At 41.1% G+C, this 21,472-nt stretch overlaps 1 protein-coding gene across 4 annotated transcripts in view; it reads left to right on the top strand.

The window, feature by feature from the left end:
* RPTOR (regulatory associated protein of MTOR complex 1) overlaps window positions 1-21,472 on the top strand; it is a 510,229-nt gene that overhangs the window by 220,212 nt on the left and 268,545 nt on the right. For all 4 annotated transcript variants that reach the window (XM_053294863.1, XM_053294866.1, XM_053294865.1 and 1 more), the window contains exon 7: window positions 19,933-19,992. In XM_053294863.1, coding sequence (XP_053150838.1) covers window positions 19,933-19,992 — 60 coding nt within the window. The remainder of the gene's footprint in view (window positions 1-19,932; window positions 19,993-21,472) is intronic.

Consider the following 21,472-nt stretch of genomic DNA (forward strand, 5'->3'; position numbering starts at 1 on the left):
TCTTCAAAGAACAATAAAGAAATGTACTTTATTTATTTATTTATTTATTTATTTATTTAAATCATATACCCCATTTTTCCATTTCCACAAACAAAAACAGTTTACAAAAACATATAGGGTAGCATTGGCAGCAGCATGTGCAGAATTAGTTAGCAGAGTTAGCAGAAGCAATTTCCTACCCTCCTCCATGCAGCTCCCAGGGACACCAGAAAAGCCATTCTCAATGGTCAAGGGACTCTAAGCAACAGTGTGGGGTGCTGCATCAAGTGGCTGCAGGGGTGGGGAGAAAGGTGCAGAGACACCTTCCCTCCACTAGCAGAAAGTGTCAGTACAATTTCTGAGACCTCTCCCCTCCTCATGAAGCCACCAGCCTAGCATCTGATACCATTGCCAAAGATCCCTTGGCCCTTAGGAATGGTTTTTCCAACTGAAGGGGAAAGAGTGGAAAGGGGATCACTGCTTCCGCTAACTCTTTGTTCAGCATATGCTACTTTGGATGTTCCCTATAATTAGTTAATTAAAAAAACCCAAAGAGCAAACAATCCAAAGCACCCAACAGCAGAGTAATAAATCACATCATACATGACAAAAGTCTTTAGATCATAATGGAATGTCAGCAAGGAGGGGGCCAGGATGATCTGCCTGGTAGAGAGTTCTAGAACCATGGACCAAGCTATAGAGAGAGTGTTCTCCAGCAATCCCACAAACCACATCTCAGACAGTGGAGGACCTCTGAAGTTGACCTCAAAGGATGTGTGGGCTCACCATCTTATTTATTTATTATTTCTCTGTGTAAACTGCCCTGAGCAATTTTTGGAAGGGCAGTATAGAAATCAAATAAATAATAATAATTAATAATAATTAATAATAATTAATAAGGAAGGAGTGCAATCTGGCCACAGCTTGGTCATCCAGGAGCAAGGCTAGGCCCAGGACCAACCTCAAATTGTAAATTTGTTTTCAGAGGAGCACAACCCTTTCCAAGACTATCTACATCCTGATTCTTATATTGGTTGACCTACTCACTAGGAGCCACCTCTGTCTTATCTGGACTGAGCTTCAGTTTGTCATATAAGTTACATCCATTGTATTACTGACATCAGACATTGATTCAGAACTTCTGCATTCTCCCTGCACTGAGATGGAAAGGAAGTGTGTGAGACAGGGTTGCATGTTTGTTTGTTTTAAATATTTTTATTTATTAAAGGCAGAACATTACATAATTTAATATCACAAATCACAGAGTGCATAATAACTCATATACTTTAGCTTCCTAGAGATCAGGTCTAAATTATTATTATAGATGTTACCAATTCAAAACGTTAACCCAATTATCCTTTACCCTATTATGCCCTCCAAATATTTCCACACAAAAAGGATGATCTACAACTAAGTGGTGAGATGTAGGGGGATAGGCAAGATTGTCATCTGCTCTAAATCTCCATAGTTGGCTTTAAAAATTGATTAGAAGTAGAATTAATTATCTTTTTGATAAGGTCAGCATGAAATGGTAAACTTTTAATCTGTTTTTTAAATTCACCATGGAGTTCCAAGGAGACCCATTACTTAGATTCTATACTGGTTACCATTCCCACAAAATTGACTTAGTATCAACACGTTACGAGAAAGCCCTTTTTATTTGCATGTATAAAGGACAGAAATAATTTTTGCCATCTTTGGATTGTAGAAGAATATAAACTAGCTGGAAGAACCTGAAATAGATACAACAACTTGGGGGTAATAAAAACGTCTTAACAGCAGCTACACTGCCCTACCAAGAAAGCTGAAATTTATCCCAACTTTTCATTTTTCTTTTAATATACGTAATGACCAGCTAAGGTAGCTTCCTATGTTCCTATGTACTTTTGGAATTTTAAGTATGCCAGTTATGGAGGTTATTTTTTCCCCTTTAGCTTTTAAATCCATATTGAAACGTAACAACTCAAATTTTTGGTAATTGATTGATAGACCTGAAAGCTTGCTTGTTGTCTGCATATTGATAACACTTCACTCCAAGTCTCTAGATAGACAATCTCACCCAGTAATTGGGATTTTGTGGGATAAGTAGGAAGGCTCTTTTGTTCCACCAGCTATGCTTGCACCTTTGTAGGAAAATTCAGCTTTCTCTTTGAAAACTCGGAGACTAGACTGTACGAGCATTGCATGGCATCCTCAGACTGTTCTCTCACTTACACTAAAGCCTATGTGATTCTGGGAGGAGAAATGTTTAGTCCCCCTGTTATGCTACAGGCTCTTAATATGCAGTCCTTCACAAGGGAATTGTTTTCTGTATGTGCTGCTTGCCGAAAGGTTGAAGACCTTGCTAACATTTTGCAGCTCTTTGAGATTAGTTTATAAAGATCATTGCTTCTCACATGACTGCATAGCAAGCTCATTAATAATGTGGAAAATAGACCTTTCACTAGACCTTTCAAGCAGTGTGTTTTGTTGTTAAATCCTGAGTCACAGCTTAAACTTCATTTTTGCTGAAAGTAGGTCACCAAGATACTGCAGTTGTAACAGGTAACAGAGGCATATTTTGCATACCAAGTAGTGGATGTTGAAAGTTTCCAATTCCCCTTCTTAATTAGGTGGAAAGAATTAGTCATGGTGCTGTTGGGCTCCCTCCAAGCATTTGTGTGTATGTATGTCCATTTCCTATGTACACGTAACATGTAGGGATGTGCAAATTGATTCGGGTACAAATCGATTTGGACCTGAATCTAGCTGATTTGGGTGATTTGGAGGCAAAACAAATCACCCCCTGTGGTCCATCGGCTAGATTCGGGTACAAATCGAATCGTGCCAGATTCGATTTGGATGGATTTGAGATTCGGATCACTCCTATTAATTCCCCCAGATTCCCAGCTTTCTTTCTTTTCTTTTTTTAAGAAAAGCTAAGCTCTAGCCCTTGTAGAAGTGGAGTTATGGAGCAAAATGTGTGGTCACTATTTTTCAAGTGTTTGGATCCTTTGGTGTATAATAACTTTCCCTCAGTTAATCCCTATGAGGATTCATTATTACACACCTTCATTTCTTCTATTCATTTTGACTGTCCTTTTGACCGTGCCAGCTGTCAACTGCCATGTGCCAACTACACTCTCTCCCCCCACAAGGCAGTGGGGTACTACTCAGTTTATGTTCTAGAATTTTTTTTCAAGTGTTTAGGCTCTTTGGTGTCTAATAACCTTTCCTCATAATGAATCCCTATGAGGATTCATTACACACCAAAGAGTCTAAACTAAGGATGTGCCCAAAACATTTTGGAGGCCATTATAGAGGCCTCCAAAATGTTTTGGCCACCAGGGCCATTTCGGCTTTTGGAGGCCATGCAGGTGTTCCCTTAAGGGCGGCGAAGGGTGCACTTACCCCTCCCGCTGCATTTCCCCCGCCGGCACTTGATTGTATCAAGGTCCCTTGGGGTGGCAGCATACCTCCCTGCCGCCTCGTTGCCGTCCTCGGCCAGAAGTGGCTGGAAGTACCATGGGCTGCTTTGGGGTGTGCCACTCATTTGAGAGGGAGGAGGGGAGCTGGAAGGAGCTCTCCCTTGTTCCAATGCCCACACGCAGGAGAAGCTGCCTTCCTTAAGGTAAAACGGGAAAACCTCCTCCCCCCACCACCAACACAATCCTCCCAGTTGCCCCATTCCATGCAGGGGCATTTTAATGTGAAGGGGGGCTGAGACAATTTCTCATGTTTTGCTTTATTGTCCTTTTTATAAAGTTATTCGCTCTACCTGGATTGAGCCTTGTTTTAAAAAGTGCCCGGGTCATTCAGATGACATTTATGTGGCTTATTTCTTAGTGGACTGTCATGTGGAGATTACTGGTTGAATGGCAAAATTTTGTGCAGTGGCTTGCAAAATAAGATGTGGACAGATTAGCTTGAATTTTCTTGTTTAACACGATACTGTATTGTTTTAACAACTTTATTCTGTATTTAACAGTTTGTGTGCTGTGTTTTGGTCATAGACCATAAATAAACTATCTATCTAATGTGAAGGGGGGACTTGCCTCTCGTCCCCCCTCACTCCCCACAGCTGCCGCTGTGCAGCCTTTACTGGTGGCAGTATTTAGAAGTAAAAGGCAGGGAGCTTCATCCTTGCCACCACTACCCTCCTCGCTGCGGTAGGGGCGGAAAATCCTTGGCCGCCTATTGATGGCAAAAGGCTTAATCCACCCCTGCGTTCGAAGCACTTGAAATGTTCAGATTGAAACAGGGTCATTCAGGCTCAAAATATGCCTTTTATTTTAAGAGTTTTCTGTTTTGAGCTCAAATCACTTGAAAAGGCCTATTTTGAGCTCAAAATGTTTTGCACATCCCTACTAGTGGTGTTGAGCTGGGTAGATGGGAGGTGGACGCCTAGAGGTGGGAGGGAGGAGTTGAAGACTTATCTGACTCAAGTTAAAATGAAAGCTAAAGAACAACTCAAGGAGTTATAATGCTCACCTTTTATTTGAGGCAAGACAACCGTTTAGACATCCGTATTTGAGACAACCGTTTAGACAACTGTATTTGGACAAGTCACCAAAGTTTGCATTTGCAAGCCAAGAAATTGCAATGCTCAGCAACATCTCTAGTTTAATTAACAAAAGTCTGTTGTTATTTTAACATATGTCTCAATTTGAAAATCCAGCCACCTGATCTATGCCATGTGGACCTATGCTTCATTCTAGGCAGAGACATCTGCTGTCCTAATCTACTGGCTGTCCTTTTTTTGAGACTTTCAGAACAAATGGGACTTAATTGCTGATAGAAGATAGATTTAGTCATGAACTAAATGGAAACTTAGAGATGACTGCTTGGGACCTAATATCGTTCACAGTGAAATACGGCCTGGATATCATGTCCCATAAGATCTCCACTCTACCTTGTTTTGTCTGTCATTTGGTTTGAAATTCCTTTGTATCACAATTTGCTTGAACATTTCCACTTTGCTGTGAAACCTTTCCACAGGGGGCAAGAGAATAGTTGCAGAACTCCTATCCTTTGCTCCTCTTTTCTCAGAGATCAGTAAAGGAAACCTTACTGGCCTTGCTAGCCTCTGAAATATCATCTGCCAACATGGGCAGTTTGACAAATACAACGATGAATATTTATATACCGCTTTGATACCTTGTTTGATATCTTGCATCTGAAAATGTTATTTGTGCAGTCATGGGTTGTGAAATCAAACCCCATCAATTGCCACTTACTTAAGTAAGATCTCTCCAACTCTGAGAGTTAAATGAATTTCCTTTGTTCTCAGCCTGCCTGATCAGGAGAAGGAAGAATGGCTTTTGAGTAAGACTTTTTATTCTTGCAATAGTCTTTATTGCAAGAGTCTTTATTGCAATAGTCTTTAATGCAAGCAATAGTATTTAATTTGGTGTAAAATACTGTTAACAGGAAGTTCAGTAATCACAATGGAATACAGTGAAGAAGGTAGCCAGGTTTTTTTTTTTTTTTTTTTTAAAGCTATTTATGGCTGTATAGCCACCTGATGGTGCAGCGGGGAAGTAACTTGCCTAGCGAGCAAGAGGTTGCTGCTGGTTTGAATCCCTGCTGGTATGTTTCCTAGACTATGGGAAACACCTATATTAGGCAGCAGTGATATAGGAGGATGCTGAAAGGCATCATCTCATACTGCGCGGGAGATGGCAATGGTAAACCCCTCCTGTATTCTACCAAACAAAATCACATGGCTTTGTGGTTGCCAGGAATCCACACCGACTCAACAGCACAACTTTACCTTTACAATCTTGTTACTAGTCATTTGTGGGCCAAAACAAAAGAAAGGCTTTTCTGCCTAATCACTTGGAAGCAATACTTGCTTGCCACAATGGCAAGTTTACAGGCTTGCTTTGTTGTTTTTGTTAAAGGTAGTGTCCACTACTTTGAATTGTGCATGTAAGGCAATAGCTAGGGCACCTGACTTTCCTACACCTTTAATACAGTGGGCAAATATATATACATGAGAAGGCCCATGTATTAAAAAGGAATTCTACATAACTTCATGATACAAATGTGATTAGATAGCTCACACATAACTTTCAACGATTATATCAACAGAGCCCTCTGAATAATTGCATATCAAGTTTTGCCTTGCATTCGTTTGCCATAATTTTCGGCATTGTTTTAGTGTGGTCTATTGCTTCCATTAAGTTGCATCATGAAACTGAAGAAAGGCACTGAAGGGAACCGATGAGTGATGGTTCTTTTAAATAGATAGGTATGCAACTGCTGTTTAGGCCACAGCCTGGGACACAACTTTAGCAAGCTTTTAGCGTCAGCACTGTTACAAAAAGGAACTTTCCCCCATTCCTTTTTACTTACAAGTCCACCCCCTGATTGTTATATGGGAGCTTTAAAATGACAGACTGAAAGGTACCTGTAGGATGTCTGCCTTTTTCTGTATTGCATAAAATTGCTAGTATCTAATTTGAAAACATCCAAAATAACTTCTGCCTCATACCTAATTGCTATGGTTTGTTCGCCTCTTGGATTTATTTACTCCTTTCTTTAGTTGAAACTTTCTTATCATTATAAAAAATTGCATTTGCTCCTATAATTCTTCTTTAGCAATACTGTAAAGAAGACTTCTGTACACATGGGAGGAGGAAAGCAAAAGTCCTGTTTATTTCAGAGGATATTTATTTTGGAGGATAAAAGCTTCGGCATTTACATCAGGGACAGCTACGTGAGAACAAGTGTAAAACCATTGCTCCCCTTCGTAAAATAGAAATCGCAAAATTTCAAAAACATATTTTATCCAAAGCAATTATATTGGAAAAAGCAGTTTGTGGATATGTACAACCCTGAAATTCAAGGATAATGCTTAATTTGAGGAAGAACATTATAAAAGAGATTCTTTAGTAGAGCTGAGACTAATTTTCATAAATTTTAGTTTTCATAACAAAATGTGTATGGTTGGTGGAGAAGGGATAGTTATGAAAACAGCATGAAAATCAAATATGTTTATCTACTTTTTCTTTCAGTCCTGGACACTCTTCACAGCTCAGACAGAACTATGCAAACATTCTCAATCCCTGATTTTTAAACTTCCTAAGAACTGTGCAACCCAAATGGCACAGATCAAGGAAGGTCCCTAGCCTTGGAAGTAAAAGAACTGTTTACTCTTACTTCCTCCTGCCACCTAATGGTGCAGTGGGGAAATGACTTGATTAAAAAGCCAGAGGTTGCCAGTTCAGTTCCCTGCTGGTATGTTTCCCAGTCTATGGAAACACCTATATCAGGCAGTAGCGATAGGCATCATCTCATACTGCACAGGAGATGGCAGTGGTAAACCCCTCCTGTATTCTACCAAAGACAACCACAGGGCTCTGTGGTCGCCTGGAGTTGACATTGACTCGACGGTACAACTTTAACTTTACCTCCTGCAACCCATGTGAGTGGTAGCTGCCCCAGCCCTGTCTATACTCAGACAAACTGAAAAGAGGGATTAGAGAGAGTAAGCTTTAACTTAGTTGGGAGCTTCCATGAGCTTGGTCAGACAGGTTCATCTCCCTTGCATCCAGGTTGCTTCCCTAAATTGGACCTTGTGGGTTCTGCTCATAATGTTACCTTAAACATTAGCCTTTGGGGCACTAAAGCTAAAAATTAGACTTCTAGTGTTCATGATTTAGATTAAAACCAGTTGAAACATCAGTGGGGCACTGGATTATTTATTTATTTATTTATTGCCTTGTTATACCGCCTTTCTGCCTTGACAAAGGCACCCAATGTGGTTTACATTATTAAAACAAGAAAATTACATAAGATTAATAAATCGTTGGTCTTTTCAGAAGCTGTTGGTCTTTTCAGAAGCTGAGGACAAGAGCTTGCTCACTTGGGTGCCTCCTTTCTTGCCTGATTACACACTAAAAGGGTGTGTGTGTCTTTTTTGACAATAACAAATGTGAAAGCAGACTATTTTTGCTCAGCTCAGGTTTGCAGAGATTATATTGAAACACAGTCTAGAGCGGGGTTTCTTAACCTTGGGTCCCCAGATGTTGTTGGACTACAACTCCCATCATCTCCAGCTACAAAGTCTATGGCTGGGGGTGATGGGAGTTGTAGTCCAACAACATCTGGGGACCCAAGGTTAAGAAACCCTGATCTAGAGAATGTTGAGCATATCCCTAGGATTGGTGCTCTGTATGTAGAAATTTGTCCATTTTGACTGAATTTGCCAGTCAGGAGAATATAGAGATTAAATTAGAGGAAGAGATCCTTCCTCTTAGAATCTGCAGTCTGCTTCGTATCTCTTCAGAGTAAAACCAGCCCCGGATCATCTTAGCTTTGAACTGCGATTTTATTAGGGGGAAATCTGTTGAGATTCAAACTAAAGATAAATAGGCTCTAGTAATTCTAATAAAATCTGTGAAAGTGTGCAAGAGACAGGTTGTTTCCCACCACCCACCCCAGGTATGCCTTTTGATTGCAAAAAGACCACCAGCAATGATGGGCTCATGTTGTATTCTCCAATCCTATTTAAAATTCTTTACAGCTCTGCAAGAATGCAGGATTAGCTGATTTCTTCTTTTACTGGCTTTATGGAAAGAGAGTTGGGGCTTGGCTTTGTGCCGCCAGGCAAGTTGAGATTCAAAGCTCTGCAGTAACATCAGTTTCTGATCCCTTTAATGACTGGTTTTGGAAGTGATACATGTAAGGACATTTTGCATGGTTTAGCAGTATAAAATGAACTTGAGTGGGCTATTTAACTCCGAAGCAATGCTTCTCTCAGCATGATTCTGTAGTCCTGTTTTTTTAAAGGGTCAACACTATGTAAGTTGTCACTTCTGATAGAAACAGGAAGGAGGCTTATACTACAATTGACATTTTGCCTTCCCTAATTTGGTGATACAACTTAAATGGCACAGCTGATAAATGCTTGACTAACAAGCAGAAGGTTGCTAGTTCGAATCCCCGCTGGTACTATATCGGGCAGCAGCGATTTAGGAAGATGCTGACAGGCATAATCTCATACTGTGCAGGAAGAGGCAATGGTAAACCTCTCCTGTATTCTACCAAGAAAACCACAGGGCTCTGTGGGCACCAGGAGTCGAAATTGACTTGATGGCGCACTTTACCTTAATTTGGTGATGCAGTGAAAACTAGTAGGTTTTGTCAAACTTTTGTGAATTTATGCCACACAGGTTTTTAAAATTTTTTAAATATCTGATAGAAATTCGATAAAGCTTTCTGATCTTAAAGGAGACCTTGATAGGACCAGTCCAAAATCTGCAGGAATTTTGGCTCTTTTAAAATATTGACAGAGGTTACCTAATAAAACTAACATTACAACACATAGAAATCTTAGAATTTTGCATACATGTTACAGAATTTCTCATAAGTTTTGTGTTGAAGTTAAAATAAAAATTACATGAGTTCACTAGCAATTTGTGTTATCAATACTTCCTTAATAGGAAAGTTTCCATATGACTGACTTTAAACTCTGTACTAGGTCTCAGAAACATTGTAGAGAAATAGGACCCTGGCTATAGTGGTTGAGTATATTACAATCCAAGAAATGGCTGAATTTGAGTGAGAGGTTGGAAAATACAAAACCCCAGAAATGATCTCTCTCTCTCTCTCTCTCTCTCTCTTTACAAAGTGCTTTTCTTTCATATGGCTTCCCCCGCCCCCATGTTTATGATGATAACAGCCCTCTGAGGTAACTTAGGGTGATAGTATCTCAAAATTTATTCATTTATTTAACATATTTATTTAACATATTTTATACTGCCCAAAACTCACATCTCTGGGTAGTTTACAACTAAGTTAAAACATTAGTTAAAATAAATGACAACAAAAATTAAAAGATCAGTTAAAACAAAATAAATGATACAGTAAAAGTTAAAACATTACAACAATTTAAATTTTAAAACGACGTTTGAAGACAATGTTAAAACTATTAAAAGAATATTTACTTAAAGCCTGAGTGAATAGATGTGTCTTTAAAGACTTCTTTAAAGTTGTCAGAGATGGGGAGGCTGTTATTTCAGCAGGGAGCACGTTCCAAACCTTTGAGGCAGCAGTGAAGAAGTCCCATCCCGAGTAGCCACCAGACGAGCCGGTGACAACTGCAGATGGACCTATCCTGATGATCTCAATGGGCGGTGGGGTTCATAACGAAGACGTTTTCTTAAATAATCAGGGCCAAAGCCATTGAGGGCTTTATAGGTTATAACCAGTCCCTTGTATTTTGCCCAGAAACTTATTGGCAGCCAGTGTAAAAATTTCAATACGAGAATAATATGGTCTCTCCTAGATGATCCAAAGACCAACTTGGCTGCCGCATTCTGTACCAATTGTAGTTTCTGGACTACACACAAGCGCAGACCCACTTAGAGTGTATTGCAGTAATCTGTTCTGAAGTCATTTATCTCAAGAAACGGACGCAGCTGGCATATCAGTCGAAGTTGATAGAAGGCACTTCTGGCCACTGCCTCAACCTGGGACACCAGGGAGAGGCTCGAATCCTGAAGCAACCCCAGACTGCATACCTGTTCCTTCTGGGGAAATGTAACCCCCATCCAGAACATGCAGATCAAACTCATCTCCTGAGTTTTGACCCCACACAATGAGTACCTCCATCTTATCTGGATTCAGTCTCAATTTGTTATCCCTCATCAAGCCCATCACTGCCTCCAGGCAGGCATTTAAGGAGGTTTTGCCCTCTCCTGATGATGTTGACATGGAGATATAGATTTGGATGTCATCATCATACTGATAGCACCCTGCACCAAATCTCCTGATGATCTCTCCAAGTGGTTTCATGCAGATGTTAAACAACATCGGAAACAATACGAAGCCCTGAGGGACACTATACAAAAGTTCAGATTTTGAAGAACAGCAGTCTCCAAGGGACACCATCTGGAATCTGCCCGAGAGGTAAGAGTGGAACCACCGCAAAACAGTGCCCCCAATCCCAACCCCCTCAGATGCTCCAGAAGGATACTATGGTCGATAGTATCAAAAGAGGTCCAAAGGGACCAACAGAGTCACACTACCTCTGTCAATTCCCAATTGGAGATCATCCATCAGGTTGACCAAGGCAGTCTCCACCCCATAACCCGCCCAAAAGCCAGTTTGAAATGTGTCTAGATAATCAGTTTCCTCCAAGACTGTCTGGAGCTGGGAGGCCACTACCCTCTCAATTACCTTGTCCAGCCTCGGAAGTTTAGAGACAGGCCTGTAGTTACTCAACTCTGAGGGATCCAAGGCAGGCTTCTTCAGAAGTGGTCTAATAATTGCCTATTTAAGACAAGAGGCATCCTGCCTTCCCTCAGAGAAGCATTTATAATCTCTACCAGGCCTTATACAACAATCCCCCTGCCAGATAGTATAAGCCATGTTGGGCAAGGGTCAAGAGAACAGGTGGTAGGTCGCTCCATTCCAGTCAGCTCGTTCACATCCTCAGGAATCACAAACTGGAACTGATACAACTTAGCCACACAAGAGGAGTCACTGGACACCTCCACATCAGACACTAAATTGTGGACACAGAATCTAAGTCGGTCCGAATACGAGAGGTTTCCCCCACAAAGAATTCATTAAACATGTCACAGTGGGTAATCGATGGTTCCAGATTCTGATTCAAGAGTGGAGGGACATGTACTAGCCCTCTCACAACCCTGAACAACTCCACCAGATGTGAACTTGCAGATGTAATCTGGGCAGAAAAGAATTGCTTCTTTGCCGCACGTATTGCTTGAACATAGATCTTCAAACGCACTATGTTGCAATCTGTTGGATTTGAGTTGAGTCTCCACTTGCGCTCCAGTCATGTACCTCGCTGTTTCAGCCCTCGTAGTTCTTTCATATACCAAGGGGCCAGTTTTGAAGCGGGATGGAGAGGACGCTTAGGAGCGACCATGTCTACTACCTCAGTGAGTTTGCTGTTCCAGTTCTTCACCAGGGCATCAACAGGATCTCCGGAAGAGCCAACACTAAATTCCTCCAAGGCTTATTGAAATTCTATTGGATCCAATAACCTTCTTGGGCGGACCATCCTAATAGGTTCCTCACCCCTGTGAAGGTGGGAAGTGATTGTGAGTCTAACCTTAACCAGATGGTGGTCCGTCCTTGACAATGGGGAAATAACAGGAGTCCCCACCCATGTAACACCACCCTGTTCAGAGTGAAAGATCAAATCAAGCATGTGACCAGCAGTGTGCGTCATTCCCGAGACCTCTTGGGATAGGCCTATAGTTGTCATGGCTGCTATGAACTCCTGAGCCACCCTGGACAAATTGGTTCTGAAATGAACATTGAAGTCCCCACCACCACAAGCTTGAGGGACTGCAACACCAAGCCTGAGACCAAGTCCGTCAGCTCAGTTAGAGACTCTGTTGAGCAGTGGGTACACCAACAGAAGTCTCCTGGTTCCCAAACCTAAGTATACACATTTGATATGGTCTAACACTTCAACAGGTATCCTGGTAAGGGAGATGTTATTCTTATAGACCACAGCCACTCCACCTCCCTGCCCACGGTCCCTCACCTGCTTCTCAACAGAGTACCTTGGAGGGAGAAGCTGAGACCAGACCAGGCCACCAGCCTCCCCCAACCAGGTCTCTGTAAGACATTCCAGGTCGGCGCCTTCATCCAGAATCAGATCATGGATGGTTTCTGATTTGTTCTGGACCGGCCTGGCAATGTAAATAAAATGTAAATAATTCTTTTCTAAAATTAAATTCCACTAGTCTAATTAAAAAATGTGTAGGTGGAAAACAACTGGAATGTCTATCTAAATAAGCTGAAATAATTTTTCTAGCCTCATCATGGACTATAGATGTGTATGACATATTCACATCTGTTGTGAGTCATGGAGAATCAACTTCCAGCCCTTAAAGCTAATGTAAAAAGTGCTTAGTATCTCAAATATATGAGGGAAATTATAATACCAGGGACTCTAAAAATGAATTTAAAGACCGAACTAATGGTTCCTATAATCCAGAACCAGACATAATAGTTCAAACCCAAGTTGGAAAACTCTGTCCGTGTGTGTGTGTACACATGAGTTATTAGGAAATCTTTCTGCAAAAAAGCACTGCTTTGAGAATCTATATACTTTACCCCAAAACTGCTTCCTGTACCACAACTTTAATAATAGGATTAATATCTTTGGTAGGGTCATGATCCAATGGTGTATAAAAATTAAGATTACCCAACTGGCATAAAACTTCCTTACGATAATCAGACATATTTAGAACAATAACCTCTCCCTCATCAGCAGGTTTAATCACAATATCAGAATCATTGGACAAAGAATCCATAGTCATTCTTTCTGAGTGTGAAAGATTAAACTACCTTCTATATGATCTCTGTTCCCTTAGTTCGATATATAGAAATACTAGTTTCTCAAATGTAATAGTATTAGGATTGTTTATTGTAGTGATTTAGGCTTGAATTTGGAAGGAGCACCTTCTGTTGCATTTCCAAATAGCAATAGCAATAGCACTTACATTTATATACCGCTCTATAGCTGGAAGCTCTCTAAGCGGTTTACAATGATTTAGCATATTGCCCCCCCAACATTCTGGGTACTCATTTTACCGACCTCGGAAGGCTGGAAGGCTGAGTCAACCTTGAGCCCCTTGGTCAGGATCTAACTTGTAACCTTCTGGTTACAGGGCGGCAGTTTTACCACTGTGCCACCAGGGGCAAATGTTTGCTTAAACTTCATCTAGATGTTTGTTTAAACTTAATTAAAGATTTTAATCCTAGTCCTAAAAGCATTGTATATAAGCATTGTATTTAGGAGTGGGACAAAAGATAACCCCTTATTTAAAAGACTCAGTTCCACATCAGTAAGACTGTGTGAGGATATATCACCAACTAAATGCTTCTCCTGAAAAGCCTCTTCCAATCTAACTTCTCCTTTTGACTGAGGGAGAAGGTCACACTGGCTCCTTACTTCATCTCCATCTCAGTGTTACCTCTAACAGGGATTCCCAGATGTTGTTGACTACAACTCCCATAATCCCCAGCCAAAGGCCATTGCAGCTGGGGATGCTGGGAGTTGTAGTGAACAACATCTGGGAATCCCTGTTAGAGGAAACAGTGCTCCATCTCCACCCACACTGTAGATCACAAACTATATCTCGGTTGCCTCTGAGAATCCCTTGAACTCAAGGATTTCCTAGCCTGGAAATGTTTCTCCAAAGCTCTTAAGACTCACGAGATTTCACTGGACATAATTATCCTTTAGTAAGCAATGTTGAATCTATATATGGCATCTTTTAGAGTTCAGTCAAAGGGCGTTCCTCCTCACTTCTGTAGACATCAGCCATGCCTTTGTTACCAATAATTCTTGATCTCATCAGGTCTTCCATTGCCTGATATCAGTTCTTAGATTTTCCCAGAAGTTCCATCCTTGCTGTTACCATATGCTTATGCTCTATGGACGATACATTTTTTTTCTTTCCCACCCGGGGGGAGTGGGGGAAGGGATCTATATAGGTGTGAGTCACACAAAATATACATACGATGGAGATTCTGGAGGCACAGGCCGCATCCTGTTTCCATTCTACCCCATCCTGTTGGTGGCTCCTAGCAGGAAGTGGCAGGTCAGTGTGGGCAATGCACAGGTGTGGACTAGGCAAGTTTAAAAAAAAAACAAAAACATAAAGCTATTTTTCTGAGGGATATACAGAAGAACCTCAAACACATATTTGTGGGTGTCTAATTGACATCCGGTTTCATTATCTGCAGATATGAAAGGGTTAAAACCCACTTATGCATGGTTCCTAGAGGGCTGGAAGTGACCGTGGAGGTAATTTCTGGCTGCCGTTTTGTCCATGGGAGCCATTTTGTGGTTCACTTCCGGGGAAAAATGGGGGGGGGGATATGTGGTTTTTTGGGGGGGACACCATGGTTGGAGGGCAATTGCTAGACACCAGGAGATCCATGGAGCATGGGAGGGCACTATATTTCGCCTTTTTTGTGGGGGAGGGTTGGTCTGGGAACCTAACCCCCTTATTCCCATAGACTCAATGACTCATTATCCGTGGTAATATGTGGGAATGAAGCCCCCGTGGATAATGAAATCCATCTGTATTTGGGTGTGGGTTACACTTGTCTGCTGGGTATATGCATGAAAATATGGTTAATAGACAGCAACAGCTATCATCCTCTCAGTGTCATCTATCATCCATCAGCTTTGGTTCTTAGAAAGATGTGAAGCATCTTGAAAAAAACCTAAGTTGATTTTGCCCAATAACACTCATTCTGTGGGTCCAATCCCCCAGTTCACACACACACACACACCAATTCCACGCATTGATCTTGCAGACTTGGTTCTTGGAATCTAATTTTTGCTGCATGTCTGCATTTTAGAACACTAGATAAATAGATTGGAATGCAGGTTTCTACATTTCATTGTGTGCATTGTTTAAGAGCTCCCGTATATAGATTGTCAGGTTCTTCCTGCGGACCCATTTGAGTGCTAACTATGTGCATCTTTCCAATCCCTTATGCTTCCTGAGATATTCGTGCAAATACTTGACTGTTCTCATTCCCTCTTGCTTTGTTTTTTTTGGCAAAACATTTCTTCACAAACTGGTATTTTATTTGAAATTGTGGCTGCAGAAAAGAACAAAATATAAGCAAACCTGTTTGTTTAGTCTTTGCTATTCATGAAAAAAAATGCAGAGGTTCTCCCACAAAATAGTTGGTATAAACCCATTTGCCTTGCACAGAATGAGCCTGGAGACAGCAGGAGCTCATTAAAGGAGAGGACTAGGAGCATTTCCTTCACTAATCTATTCTGAAGTATGATAGCAGACCTGTGGTAGTTGTAGCCCTGTGAACATGAAAGCTAGGAGCACTTGCTGAGCTTGTGCCATTAAGCTGAATACCAAACAGGTCCATAGTGAACCGGTGATGCCCTAGGAAGGGTGTTTTCCTTACTAATCAAAAGCAGCCCAATCTGATTCATTATTCTGTCTCCTTTGAGAAACGGAACCTCCCCCACTGCAATTTCTGAAGTCTCAGCTTTATTTACATACGCCTATATGTTTTTGTTGAATGCCCCTAAGGAGAGAGCAAAATGACAGCTTCGTAAAGCTTGTGGAAATATCTTGTTATAGCTGACCCCAGATATGTACTTTATTTTCCATTTTTCAAAAAGAGAAACTGAAAGAAGCACTTGACACAATGACATTCCACAGCTCCATTAGGTATGTGGGAGGCCTGCCACAGCTAAACCAGCAAGCCCTAATCAAAAGCCTTCTGATCATAAAGCATATGCCGGAATGCTTCTTTGGGGAACCATGGAATAGTATCTATTTTGTTCATGACAAGGGCTTTCTGTATAGAGGCAGATGACTGCAACTTGATACCTAGGCTTTTGATATGTAGCTTGTAAGAAGCTGAAAGGAACTGATGAAGAAGAAAGGAATGATTCACATTACACCTCTTGGTGGCCAGATGACCCTTTGATGGCATCCTGTCAGATAAGCAGGGTGAGTTCAGGTCACATGTGATGGGAGACCTCAAGGGAAATATTAGGCTCCAAGTGAGTCAGTGGCCATCAAGCAGCAAGGCTTTGCAGTTTGCTGGTGCCTGTGATAGCATATAAATTAATACTGTGGTGCACATTGATCCTCAAATCTCAAGGCATTGGACAGTCATTAATTTTGTGGTTGTGGCCAAAGATGTTTAATACTTGTTCTTCAGTTATAAACTGTGTCTACATTTTTTGCTCATTTAAGTATTGTGGTACAGTTGCAGACTGAAGGTAAAAATTTCAGTCATAATTTGGAAACATTTTATTTTTCTCAAGAAATATACATAGCAAAAGTATAAACAAAACTACAGTATATGAAGTAAGATTAACATATATTTTTTAAAATGTGCTTATGGCTTTCCTGTATACAGATAATATTTGTACTTGCAGAATATTTCATTTTTCAGGTTTGACTAGGTGGGAAGAAAAGGATGATGGGTATGGAATTAAATGGTCATACTGGATAATTACATAGGTACATTGGGGTCTGTTGTAGATTAACATAGAATTGATACACAGTTTTGTATTTTGCAGCAATGCATTCATCTAGTGTAAAAGACTTGCTGTAACATAGTTTTTTATGCCCCCTGGTCAGGAACTTTAATATTCTATAAAGTACTTAGTGCTCAACTGATGGTAAGTAAACATTCAATACTGCTTTGACGGCTGTATTTAGGGTGCAGAGAGAAATCAATATTGATATTGTAATGCAGTGAGGTATTTCATGAAAGTGATGAAGTATCAGGTATGGCTGCACCTAATGTCACAGAACAACTGGGCAAGTAGAAGGGGGTCTATCTGTCAGTGGTTGAATTGTTCTGATACTAGAGAGAGAGGGCACAGCAGGCAGAAGGATCTGAAAAAACAGATGGGGATCTAGGAAAGGTGGTCGTTGGAGGCTGAGAAGGCAGCAGGCAGAAGGAAACTGGCTAATTTGTGCCAGGGCTCAGACTCTACATCTATTTTCAGTGCAGGACTTTAACCCTGGAGCATATGAAGTGTAAATAGATGGAAATGACTCTGAATCGATTCAGAGTGCATCTCTGTCACCACTGAGTAAGTAGAGACAGTCCTTGTGCTCCATTTCAGGGATTAAGAGGAGGGCTTCTAGATCAGAGGCTGTTGTTTCCATACAGATTTGAGACCCAACATGTCTCTTTCACTGGCTGGTGGAAGTGCTCCAGAGGGAAAGGTGAAAGGGAGGAGTAACATCAGAGGAGGAAAACTGCAGGAGGGAACAGACAAAGACAGGGTGAATAAAAATAGAATGATTTGATTTTTTAAAAAGAATAATATTTAACTCAGTTAAATACAACTATATAATTTCTTTGCTGTACTTAAGACCTTCTTAGGATAGACTGCCTTCCTTTATAACAAAAGAATAGCGGGAAAGTATCTTTGCCAGTCCTCATATAGCGTAACATTTACCAGGGACTGGCAAGTAATTACAGGTGTCACCCAAATGAATCCATTGATTACCTCCTGCTCTTGTTTTATGTCTAGTAACTACCTGATCTCTGCAACTAGTTCAGAGTCAGTACACTATAAATAGCCACCTAATGGCACAGCAGGAAATGACTTGCCTAGCAAGCATGAGGTTGCTGGTTCGAATCCCCTCTGGTATGTTTCCTAGACTATGGGAAGTACCTATATCAGTCAGCAGCGATATAGGAAGATGCTGAAAGGCATAATCTCATACTGCATGGGAGATGGCAATGGTAAACCCCTCCTGTATTCTGCCAAAGAAAAACCACAGGGCTCTGTGGTTGCCAGAAGTCGACACCGACTCGAGGATACACTTTACCTTTACACTATAAATATTTATGGCTCAGTGACTAGGTTCAGGCATAACCATAGTTTGTGCAGCTAACCAATGAAAAGAACCCACACCAGCTTCCAGATGTGCAACAATCAAGCCATAGTTTAGAGCTGCTTGTTTGTTTCCTATCTGCTCAGGACTCAGCTTCAAAAGTCAAATGTTCGCTCCCAACGTCAAGACTCTTGCGGCACAGCAATGATACTCACTGTCATTTGTCAGTGGTGTGTGAATTAGGACATAACAGTGAACCACAGCACAAACTGTAGTTTGCAAACCAAATGGTTTCAGATCCTAATTTGTTGGCCCCAAGCAAACCATAGTTAGTGGACAGGCTTGGGTTCAGATGTTAAAACAAACCATGGTTTAGCTTTGTTTTGCATTGTGTCTGTACCCATCCTATCTATCCAACAATATTGGCATTTACCTATCATCTCATGGATCTACCATGAGATGGTAGATTCATGAGATCTACCTAGCAGTAGGGCAGTTATTTGACAAAGGAGAAGACTAAAACAGAAAAGAACACAAGAAAGGAAAATGACCTTCTAGTGATTATTCCAATCAGCTCCTGTCTACAAAAACCCATCATGGCTGCAGCTGGAAACCCAATTTGAGGACATTGTGAAAAGATTTCTTTGCTGGATAAAAAGGGGAAATGTGGCAAATGTAAACAATACAACAAAGGGATGCCAAGCCTGGTTATTAGAATGAAGCGACATAAAACACAGCTTAATGGTTTTAGCAACCAGTGCATTTTTGTATAAGAATATAATGGAAAAATTGGATTCAAATCAATGATTTAAATTGGCCTTTTCTTGCTGACTTAAACCATATTTAGATCACCAGTTCTAAATCACCTTGATTTCAATCAGTCCACCCTGAGCAGAAGATGAGGTACTCCTGGCTATGAGTTGGAAAGGGGGAGAAGTGAGGTGAAGTTCCCATTGATTTGAAAATATCCAGCCAAATCTTTGACTGCAGACATTATCTTAAATGTTTGTTTCTTAAGTCATTTGGAACTACCTGTTCTATTTCTGTGGTGCATATGTTCATTGCCCGTGGTCTGGATTGAAATTGTAGTCTAGGCTGAAGTGTTGAGATGAGGGGGATAATTTGGAATAATTGATGTGTTGGTTGCTTTCCAGCAAGTGCTGCTATTTTATTAAAGACATTTTTGAATGGATCCAGATACTGCTGTCTTGACACCCACCTTCTTCTTCTTCCTCCTCCTGTCTGTTCTCTGGGGAGCCCTCAGCTACCATGGATAATTATTCCATTAGCTCAGCTTTTATTTAGTGCCTTGCTCCTGCTCCTAGGAGTTGTGGTGGATGAATGAGCTTTTCCCCTCTTCACTCTCTTCCCATCCCATCTGTGGGGAAACTTGTCGTTCTGGCAGTTAAGATACAGAAGCTTGCTGCTGGGATGATGGAAATCACTGCATAATCATGAGTGCAGCAAATACTGTTTCCTGCTATGCTGTAGGAAACTTTTGTCAACCTATCATATTAAAAAGCATTCTAATAATGAGGAACTTGTTTCTACCCTAAAACCTTTGGATAACCTGTCATTAGATATTTAATTAGTGTGATTTAATTTTAATCTCTTCTTTTCTCTGCAGGTTCTGCATGCAGAAGAGTGTGAGACTGGTACCAGGAGTCACACTGGATTTAATAGAGAAGTAAGCATAATTTTGAGACCTTAAAACCATTCATTTGTCTGTTTTTCCTTTTTCTTAAATATACATTTGGTAAGCAGACTGAACTTCTACGTAGATAAAAATTCCTTCCCATCAGCTTTCTAGGAGTGTATATGACTCAGGGATGTTTTGCTTGCTTCTGTTATACTGGAGAAAACGGATCTCAGCTGTTGCGGCAAGGTGACACAAGAAAGTAACTAATAGCAAGGCAATGGCGCAAGAATTAAGATTGTTCTTGTGGTCAAAGAGTGGTCTGAAGTCAGATGTCTTCTGGACTATTTTCTGAAAGGAGCTGAAACAGAAGTGAAAACAAAGTAGGCTATCCAGGCACCAGGTCAAGTAATGAAGCCAGAGAGGATGATCCAGACAATGTAGTTTTTATGCTGCAAGGAAACTTCTTATAGTCATATGGTGGTGGTGGTATGTGTGTGCCCCAGCCTTGTATATGTTTCAGCTAACAATGCAATTATGAATTAATGCAAGTTCAGGAACCTAATTCTGAGGTTTGCTGAATTCATTTCAGATCCAATGGGTTTTAAGTAAGTCTGCAAAGCCAATTCCTGATGTATTAGAATTCACTCAACAATATATTTCTGAATTTAAGGGCAAAGTCTGTCATTCTTCCTTGAATGGAAATGCACAAAAACATACATGCAGTCACAAACTGAGTCAGGTTGGCCATTTCAATGAAGTTCTAGTAAGAACTGTAGAAAGTCCCCGTCCCTACCTATTAGCAACCTAAGACAGAAGTTATATGGAGACATTTCCTTCAGTTCTTTTTTTTTTAATGTCAAAAACCTAATGGATAAAACTTGGTTCTCCAGAGAAGTCTCTTGAGTGCATCCTACTTGCATGCAAATGCCATCTCATCCTTATCAAAGCCTTCCGTTACATTGTGCGTGTGTGCATGCACATACACACCTTTTCAACCTCATTCACACTCTCCATTCCCATATCCAAATATATCTCTAACAGCACACGGCAATGAGACTCCCTGCCCCTAAAGCTGGTCTTATCCGGGGGTGGGGGGAGGCGACACAGTGCTGATGACACCCTGCCTCAAATGCCATTGCTGCCCTCGTCCACCTCATCACCAGTCTCAGTGGGTGGGGCCCATCGGCATTGCAGGCTGTTTGTATGTTGCCACCCTACAGGAGTGTGGCTGTCTGACCATGCATGCCTTAGGAGCAGCAGGTGTCTGGCTTCTCTGTCAATGCTGAACTGCTGAGCAAGGAGCAGCAGCATGCTCTCCCCCGCCTGCCCCCACTCCATCTGCCTTCTCTTCCCTCCAGCACCAAACATGCCTGAAGTCAGAGCGCACATCATCATCATCATCATCATCGTAGTAGTAGTAGTAGTAGTAGTAGTAGTAGACTAGACCCGGGCAGAGGTAGAGACGCTAGATCGTAAGACCAGGAAAATAATGACCATCAATCATGCTCTGCACCCCCGCAGTGATGTA

Source organism: Hemicordylus capensis, chromosome 2, assembly GCF_027244095.1.
Source record: "Hemicordylus capensis ecotype Gifberg chromosome 2, rHemCap1.1.pri, whole genome shotgun sequence".
NCBI classification, from domain to species: Eukaryota; Metazoa; Chordata; class Lepidosauria; order Squamata; family Cordylidae; genus Hemicordylus; species Hemicordylus capensis.